Source organism: Nannobrachium achirus (genome assembly GCF_963921795.1).
Source record: "Nannobrachium achirus genome assembly, chromosome: 3".
Lineage (NCBI taxonomy): Eukaryota > Metazoa > Chordata > Actinopteri > Myctophiformes > Myctophidae > Nannobrachium > Nannobrachium achirus.
Window position 1 is genome coordinate 49,390,550 of NC_137812.1, and position 10,000 is coordinate 49,400,549.

General features: G+C 43.7%; 1 protein-coding gene across 1 annotated transcript in view; it reads right to left on the reverse strand.

Annotated features, from left to right (window-relative positions):
* Nucleotides 1-10,000, reverse strand: part of inpp4b (inositol polyphosphate-4-phosphatase type II B) — a gene marked incomplete at both ends in the record, with an annotated part of 343,288 nt that overhangs the window by 120,527 nt on the left and 212,761 nt on the right. The window contains one exon of the mRNA XM_080722305.1: nucleotides 8,541-8,610. Within this exon, the coding sequence (XP_080578431.1) occupies nucleotides 8,541-8,610 (70 nt within the window). The remainder of the gene's footprint in view (nucleotides 1-8,540; nucleotides 8,611-10,000) is intronic.

The window sequence follows — 10,000 nt, forward strand, 5'->3', positions numbered from 1 at the left end:
TTCTACAGCTCCTATTTCCGTGTTTGTGTTTGCATTTAGAAATATTGTGAAGCGATGTACTATCCCAGCCGCTGCCAGACGTACGAAAAGGATCAGACGATCGATGTACTATCCCAGCCGCTGCCAGACGTACGAAAAGGATCAGACGATCCATGTTTTTCATTCCCTTTGTTTTCCTTCTTCCCACAGAAGCCATACTTGAATGTATTACATCATCGCTATGACATAATTACTTACATTCGTGGAATCTATGTGTTGTTGATTGAACAACGTTGGGCAGCATTAAAAACATAGTAATCAGTAATCTTATAACTTAAGTAACCTGTAGTAACTTCCAATAACCAACTAGCAATATCGAAGAAATTCCATCCGACTCTGCATGCTTAAAGTTTTTGTTAATCCAATCAAAAGCAGAAATTGACTTGACCAGAACACTACTAGTAACACCTAAACCAACAGCCTCGAGAATTGACTGCATTGCATCGCTGAACTTCGAACATCAAATATATTGTTCAAATGGGAGTGGGATACCCAGTAAGACCAAGAACACCTTCCAGATGTGTAAACCAATTACATTGATGTAAATGTAATTCAGTTTGTTTAAACGTGTGAATGCCATGGTTTTAAAGTTTTTAACCCCACCTCACCCCATCCACTGCAAGACTTTCAAACCATCTAACTGTGCCAGAGACAAATCTCTCCAATTGGTAATAAAAGTTGGAGACAGCACTTTTCACTGTCTTCATTTTGTCTTCTAGTCTAGTAAAAATAATGATAGAGGCCCTGCACTGTCCTCTTACAACCTTATAACAGAGCCCCACAACACAGTGTTGAAAGTGGCTATGCCTCAGTTCATTCTTCTGCTTTGTAGACGGATGGACCAGATCAGCGTGGTCCAAGTGATGAGGTTGTATTCACCTTATTCCTGCCTCTTACAACTTAGGCTTAGTTTTGCCACTTCCCATCGGTTATTTGCAGTTCAACAAGTCACATCACAACACGTTTTGATGTTATATCTGCTATTTTAAACATTTTGAAACATTTTAACAACACCTATCTTGTTGACTCTTATTGACTCTAAAATAAATATTAATCTGGGGGTCCTTGATATGAAAAAAAGCAACCACTGGTTTAAAAAACATTAGAAAGCAAGCCCAATAAGCGACTACACTTTAAAGAAAAGCCCCAACTTGCTTATTATAAGCAGACATGGCAACACTGGTAAACAGGTACCTCAATGATATGGGGTTCGGGGTGAACCTCTTTCCCAGGTGTTTCCATAGATATAACCGCGGACCAGTTTGTGTAGGCAGATGGGCGGGCGCGGCGAATCTCTCCGCGAGTCTCTGGCCAATAGCATGTGTTCTCCTCCCCCCTCCCCCCTCTGCTCCTCTGCTCAGCGCAGAGAACGCTGCTGCGTCATGGCGTCAACACATTTGGTGCGACGCCCTCTGCACTCTGATTGGTTAGGGAAATTCTACACTTCCTCCAACAGTGATCATAACGCGATCGCCCAGGCTTCTTTCTCTTCCTATCGCCAAAAGCAGCCTGGGTTTCCGAGGCTATTGCAGCTGCAACACGCTTCCATCATGGCTGAAGATGCATGATTTAAAGTTTATCTTTCTTTTGGTGTGTGTGCGTGCGTGCGTGCGTGCGTGCGTGCGTGCGTGTGTGTTGGTCACAGTCACCATGATGGCATGAATGCTCAAGTTAGCAGACAGCATATCTGCAGGCTTCAGGAACATCAAAACCAGCACTGGCTAAATCAGACCTCTATATAGGCCCTTTTGACTGCAGCTTTAGCACCACACTACTACACGACACTACACCGCACCACACCACATAATTATATCTACATTTTCATGGATTTAACTGTGATTATAATACAATATAAATTTGTATTAGAACTAATATTATAATACACTATAACGTATTAATGTACTACAACTATGATAATTATAATACACTATAACAGATTTTAATAGTGGTTATAACACAATAGAATCTATTATCATGTATTACAACTATATCCTGGTGGTCTAAATGAAAAGACAGTGAGTGATCAGTCATTATGATGTGCTTGGCCCTATTTGGCCCAGCTCAGACCTACTTTGTATTGGATACTTTTTAGTACCACGTTTACCACTTTCACACCACTCTACCCAGGACCTTGTAGTGGAAAATCTGGCACAAGTGGGCGGTGTGGAGTGGTGTGGTGTTGGGCCATTACGTCATTTTCAAAGTCACGTGGTGTTAATTATAGTGAGAGCTTCATCGCTGGGAGTCCTTAGGCCTGATGAAAAAGTCAACGGCTTGTTAAAGGTAAGTGGTTGTCCTGCCTCCACTGGCGTGGGCCGATGGATGGGTGAGTGGGGGTGGGTTTTTAATTGGACGATAATCTGTCAGGGTGGGTGATTTTTACAAGGGCCCACTGGCACAGAGCATACGAGCTGGTCGTTTGCTGTCAATGACAGCCTAAACGTAGCGGGGTCCTCAACTATAATCATCCCTCTGGGAGCAAGTAGCCGTGAACAATTTTAGAGAGTGAGTGTGCAGTGGGAAGAGGAATACATTTTTAAAAGTGCTGTGGTGACTGGTGATCCAAGCTTTTTATGATATGTCTGTGGCATGAGATTGAGGCCGGTGATGAGATAAAATCGGGGGGAAAGGCGGCTAGCTATCACTGGCGTCGGAAGAATTGGATATTTTGGAGCACGAGGAGCATAATTCTGTTGAGGGAAAGTACAGTGAGCTGGGGTGAAGGCAGGGTTTGAATTCAGAAAAATAAATGAATATGTTCCTGTATATTTAGGTTCCTGAAATTAATAATAGTCTAATAGTAAAAGTAAAACACAAAAACAGGTTATGGATGCTCTTGCAGAGTACATTAGATGAAAATATGACATATAGTGCCAATCCAGAGAAGACTCGTGAAAAGTACTCAGAGTACCCGGAGTGCCAATCCCCAGTATACTCGTGAAAAGTAATATATTACTGTAACGGCGGATACATTACCGAGTACAATGGCCGGAGGTCCGGAGACGAAATCCGTCGCTGATTTCGCATCATCACGGCTCCAGGAGCACAAAATAGTCCCATCCATAACATTGAGGTGGACGGCCGATCTCATCTTTAATGTCCATTATCTCAAAACTACACTTTAGAAGCTAGGATGGAGGCAGATGCTCGCTTATGTTACACATATATAAAAGCTCCGGTCCGTCATTACACAACTCCACGTGGACTACGATCTGTTCCGGCGCAGGACACGATGACGTCAGACCGGAAGTGTTTGCGCTGTGGACTTCTGGCCTTCATATAAGATAACGGGGGTGATGCCAACCTGAGACTGGCATCGTGGACTTTATAATCCGTTAATTTCATGGGCACTAAATGAGTTAACAAGAGTTTGATGCCCAATTTACTTCCCTATAGTCATCTCCTCAACCCTGCTTGAGCTATAGTTCCATCTGTCTAGTGGTCTAAGAGCAGACATCTTCATTCATTGGAAATGAATAAAGTGCCATCACCAGAAATTACTGAAGACGTCACAGGAAGAACGAAATGTCCAGCTTTCTAAAGAAGTGTGATCTTCTGAGGTTTCAATGTTCGCAGGTTTCTCAATTAGGCTGAACAATCTCTGTGACTGACAGGCTCTCAGCCTCCTACCCTCCTGTACGGCTCTAAGCAACGGTGTAGACTGCTTATGACAGCAGCAGGCCCTGGGCTGTGGGCAAGCTCATAACAGTTTACCATGAGAAACGTCACAGCTTGTCCGCGTGTAGACGTCCGTGTACACATTTTAAGGTCTATGGGCAAACCCATATAGACCGTAAAATGTGTCATCATGATGTCATCATGCTCTGATGTCACTGTGATGTCAGGGGAACCATTCTAACAGAATGGGTTTGCCGGAGTTCCCTGATGTCATCAATATTAACCCTGCTTGAGCTATAGTTCCATCTGTCTAGTGGTCTAAGAGCAGAGGTCTTCATTCATTGGAAGTGAATAAAGTGCCATCACCAGAAATTACTGAATAGGAGCTAGACATCACAGGAAGAAAGAAATGCCCAGCTTTCTAAGAAGTGTAATCTTCTGAGGTTTCAATGTTCGCAGGTTTCTCAATTAGGCTGAACAATCTCTGTGACTATGACAGGCTCTTCAGCCTCCTACCCTCCTGTACGGCTCTAAGCAACGGTGTAGACTGCTTATGACAGCAGCAGGCCCTGGGCTGTGGGCAAGCTCATAACAGTTTACCATGAGAAATGTCACAGCTTGTCCGCGTGTAGACGTCCGTGTACACATTTTAAGGTCTATGGGCATAGACCGTAAAAATGTGTCATCATGATGTCATCATGCTCTGATGTCACTGTGATGTCAGGGGAACCATTCTAACAGAATGGGTTTGCCACTCTGACATCATGCTCTGGCTTCACCGTGATGTCACACTAACAGAATCCCTTTTATGCCCATACTGTAGTTCCCTGATGTCATCAATATTAATGATGCCCTGTTAAAGAGATCACTTGATGCCGGGGGGAACAAATCCCTTTTAGGCCATTATATGGAGATATGGAGATCCCTGTGATGCCAGGGGAACAAATCCCTTTTTTGCCCATATAGAGATCCCTGATGTCCACATCCCTGATGTCCACATCACTGATGTCGCCTATTAATGATATATATATATTATTAAAAAAAAGTGTTTTGACAATTATTTGGGGGCCCACAGGTTGAGAATCTCTGAATTAGACCACTGGGAGAAGCTGGACTAACTTGCAGTCAGAGGTGGAAGTGTTCCTCCTATGGCAATGGAGGAGCCGTATACTCTACTGCCATTTTAATCTGACATCGGGTGGTTCCACTCCCTCAACCTTGATGACACCTTTTAAGGAAATTATTTTCTCTACCCATCCTGTGGGCCAGGGCCCACTGTTGGGCCATGAGGATATTGCAAGTAGGCTCCCAAATAATTGGAACACTTAACCATTGATCCAAGCCAAAACACAGCCAACTGTGGCCCAACCATCTGACCACTTAACCCCCCCCCCCCCCCCCCGGCTCCACCGGGCGCGTCGTGTCAACGTCAACACTGGGAACGCTCCCGTTTTAATTAATGAAGGGTGCCGACTTCAACGCCGGGCACTAACATTTTTTGACAGCGGCACAAGCCGTCTTTTTGGTGGAGCCCCAGCCTAACATGGAAGCTGAATGGTCCCACCCTTATTCCCCTCCAAACCCAACCCCACTCTCACTCTGAAAGGCACTTACTTATGTAGAAAGCTGAAATGCATCAAGTGCCAGTTTGTGCTTTTCATACATTTATTTGAAACACACAAGTTCACACAATTTGCTACTGTCAAATAAGCCAATCCCTTCAGCCATTTTGACAGTATTTACCGTTTCCAATAGAAGTATGACTGAGGGCCCAGACTACATGTTTGTGGTCTTCCCCCCTCCACTCCTGCTTTCACTCAGCTCTCCACATTCATTTAGAAAGGTATTAAAAGTGGAGAGCAAAATTGCATTAAATCAATCTGGCTTTGTCTGCACAGAAGGGGGAGGGTATTGTTTTGACGGGTTGCAGCTGCGCGCACCTGCACGCACACACAGGCTGTGCTTCGCTAGCTAATCACCACGGGAACAGTAAGTGGCACTGACACCACGACGACGGAAGGTGGGCGGAGAAGTAGGGAGTTGACGGGAAGCCAGATAAGACAAAAAAAATGATATGCGATGGAATAAGGGCGAGTGTGCTACGTCAAATATGAAGTCGGAGGAGATTAGGCAGTTTCCCTTTCTCTTCCACCACTCAGAATGAGGGTTGTGAAGCGTGAGTGCAGCAGGAGCCATGACCTTCTCAAAGTCTCTGCTCACTACCGCAGCTACTATCTCTAATTTTCTCAACAAGCAGTCGCTTCCTTTCATTTCTTCCCTCTTTTTCCACTGACTGGGAGATGCTTTTTTTCCCCCTCTTTTGTTCCAAGTCTCTTAATTAGTCTCTCCCAGCTGGCACAGTGTCTTCTGCTTGTCTTCAGCCAGTTTACACAGAACAGAGAAGACTGTTACACTGTGCAGCAGACAGACATGCAGAAACCCTCCTACCACCACTGTTCTCTATGACCTTTGTCACCAGGCACGTGCACACAGACATCAAAGGGGGCTTGGAGCCCCTGCCCTTTTATCCGTCTGTAAAAGTGCCCTCTCCAGACCATGAATTCAGTTTTTACTATGGTGAAAAAAATTGATTATGCTATGCTTAGTTCAGTATGGTATCACGCACCGAAAATTTTCAATAGTATTTTCACCAAAAGGCCCTTTTCGAAATTTCAGCCCCTGCCATTCTCTGCACATCCCTGTTTATCACAATCTCTTCTTCTCTTCAGTTCTCTTCTCTCTCCATTCCATCTGTCTAGTTTCTCTCTTCTGCTGTCTCCCGTGGTTTCTTATCTCTTTCCCTCTTTTTTGTCTTTCACCATCTCTCCCTCTCTCTTCTTCCTCCTCGTCCTCCCACCCTCCCATTTTCTCTCTTCATGAAATAAACCCAGCGCCCTCCGGCTTAATCCAAGGAGGAATAATACAAGTTCTTTAATCAAATAGGGAAACCTCAGTTGAGAACTCGAATCTCATTAGTGCAAAAGGTTAGCCAAGAGCAGCCCAATGATAATTAGATGCATATAAGCATTAGCGTGAGGATGGACAATGTTATAGGTTCACTAGCATCATGTTGCATTACAATAAGTTGTTTCAAGCCAGAAGCACTAGGTATGTGTATAAATGGCATTATTATTTATAATATTTGTATTATTATTTTTTAATTCTTAAATATAGTTTAGTTTCAGTTACTGTAGTTTTGGTTTTACTGATTTATTATTTAATTTAATCATTATTATTACTAGAAGGGCGGCCGAGCGTCTAGTCGCGCCCTGGCCAACTCGGGAACAATGTAAATAGGGGATGAATGCCCCGCCCTTTAATGCAAACCCCATTATACCTGTTGTCATAGGATCTGTTTTGACCATCTGTTTGCGTGTGTCCATTTATGCCCATATATGGGGATATCTATCTGTCTATAATTATGGAGATCTCTGTAGGACCCGTTTTGACCATCTGTTTGCCTGTGTCCATTTATGCCCATATATGGAGTTATCTGTCTGTCTGCGTCCATTTTATGCCCATATATGGAGATCTCTGTAGGAACTGTATTGACCATCTGTTTGCCTGTGTCCATTTATGCTCATATATGGAGATATCTGTATCTGTCTGTCTGCATCCATTTCATGCCCATATATGGAGATCTCTGTATCTGTTTGTCTGTGTCCCTTTATGCCCATTATGGAGATCTCTGTATCTACTGTCTGTGCCTCCAACTGTGTTGCAGACACAGTGCTGGTTCCCCCTTTAATGCAAACCCCATTATACCTGTTGTCATAGGACCCGTTTTGAACATCTGTTTGCCTGTGTCCATTTATGCCCATATATGGAGATATCTGTATCTGTCTTTTTGCGTCCATTTTATGCCCATATATGGAGATCTTTGACCATCTGTTTGCTTGTGTCCATTTATGCTCATATATGGAGATATCCGTATCTGTCTGTCTGCATCCATTTTATGCCCATAAATGGAGATCTATGCAGACACAGTGCCGGTTCCGGAAAACCCTGATGTCAGACATCAGAATCCGAACCTTTCGTGCTGGTTCCAGAAAATCGCGTATCGGATCGGGTCGAGGCCGGGCACTGCACTACCTGCTGCGGCGGGGAACGCTCGTGCCGAATTTGAAATAGGGAATGAATGCCCCACCCTTTAATGCAAACCCCATTATACCTGTTGTCATAAGAGCCGTTTTGATGTTTGCCTGTGTCCTTTTATGCCCATATAGGAACATCAGAATACGTAACCATGGCATTTTTTTGTTGACTCATGTGGCGTACGTGATCTCAGAGCCTTTTATGATGTGATGTCACAATGAGTCAGCGCTTGCGCCGATTTCCTCCGGAACAGCCTGATGTCAACAATCAGCCCGCATAAGGAGATTCCGAATGTTTCGCGCCGGTTAGGGAAAACCGCGCGTCGGGTCGGGTCGAGGCCCGGCACTGCACTCCGTGCCGCGGCGGGGAACGTGCGTGCCGAATCTGAAGCCGGTGGGACGAACGGTTCTCGAGATACGCGGATTACAGACAGACACGCAGACAGACACGCACGCACGCAGAGACTTCTCGCATTTATGGATAGATTACACTTATTATTATTATTATTTTATATAAATGTAATTGTCTGGTATAAGATTTAAGAAGTCATGACATCCCAGTCTCAATAAACATATGCAACAGTGCCTCCTCATGCTTGTCAAGACTAAAACTAAAGTGCATTTTTATTTTATTTTTCTTTGTTTCGTAAATACCGGTAGACAAAATAATTTCAGAGACGGAGAATTACAGGGTGGCTTTTTCCAATCTTTCCTTTGATTGCAAGGTTACCGTGGCAACTGTGTAAGGAACGTGTCAAATGACAGGTGTTGAGGGGAAGCGAGACTTACCGGGACCTGTCAGAGGACCACAGTCTCTGTCCATGCAGCCATGGGAGGCAGACTCACACACCAGGGGACACTGGAGACAGGAGACAGACAGAGAGACAGGAGAGGGAAGACAGAGAGGCAGAGAGGGATGATGAGGGAGAGACAGAGACAGAGAGAGAGAGAGAGAGAGAGAGAGAGAGGGACATCAGTGAGGTTATCTAAAAGCTTGGAATTACAAATTACAAAAACAAACACAATACTTTCATGCAACAAAACAATAACGTATAATGAGAGATAGAGAAAGCAAGCGACTGAGTGAGTGAGTGAGTGAGCGAGCGAGCAATTTTTGGCCATAGAATCATCCGTATTAATGCTATTCTACTATGCAGGTGTACTGTTCATGTTAATTAGATCAACATATTTTGTTTGCTTTCCACAAATGCTTATTATATAGATAACACAATCTTGTATCCTAGTTACATAGTAGTACTAAAATGTTTTCTTTTCTCTCTAGGCATTGTGAAATACATACACAGCATTTGAATTCTGCAATACGATTAAGCAATGCAGGTTACGCAGAATTCAAATCCGATACAGCTCAACAAGGGGGCAATACATACGTGTCAAGAGTGGAGAGCAGAAGGAAACAAGCCTGGGGGAATTTTTTAACCTTTACACAACATATCCAGCTGATTGAACACTGACACTGTTTTACAACAGCGGCCTGCTTTACACATACGGTACAGTACACATGTTCATGCTCCAGAACTGCCCACTACTACCATAGTATCTGATGTAAGACTAAATGCCTCCATGGAAATACAAATTTGGCACAAACAGAAAGAGCACCAAGTAACAATGAACATCTTTTGCCAATCCTCTGGTTTATTGTTTTGACAGATTCTCTTCAAGTTTCTTAATGGGTGCATGTTTGAATACATAGCCAAGACACAACACATTGGATATTGGAAGTACAGTATGTACAAGCAACAACACAGCGAGCATGTAATTTAGACTTTTATCATGATACATTATATTATTATTATTATTACCCTTATTATTATTATTGCTGCACTAAATACAATAAAACACAACGTTATTACAATAACCTGATTATTCCCAGTAACTGTGTTAACATTTAAATATATTGAATGGTATCAGGCTGCACTTGAAGTGAAAGCAACATGTTATGTTGCTTTCACATCAAAGGCAGTCTGATACCATTTACACACAGTATAATTCTGGGCCTCTCTTTTTTCACTCTTATCTGACTTACACCAGGTAAGGGGTACATTATTCACACGCACGCACGCAGTCACATGGACGCACAAACACACAGTGGTACACATGGTCGGTTGGACATAGCCTAATTGAGGGTGTTTGTGTGCGAGGCAGGAGGTTGGCGGTGACAACATGCCACCAAACGATATCAGCGCTGTTTGGTGCTCCGGGGGGGGCGTTATCAAAGCAGCAGTGGCAGT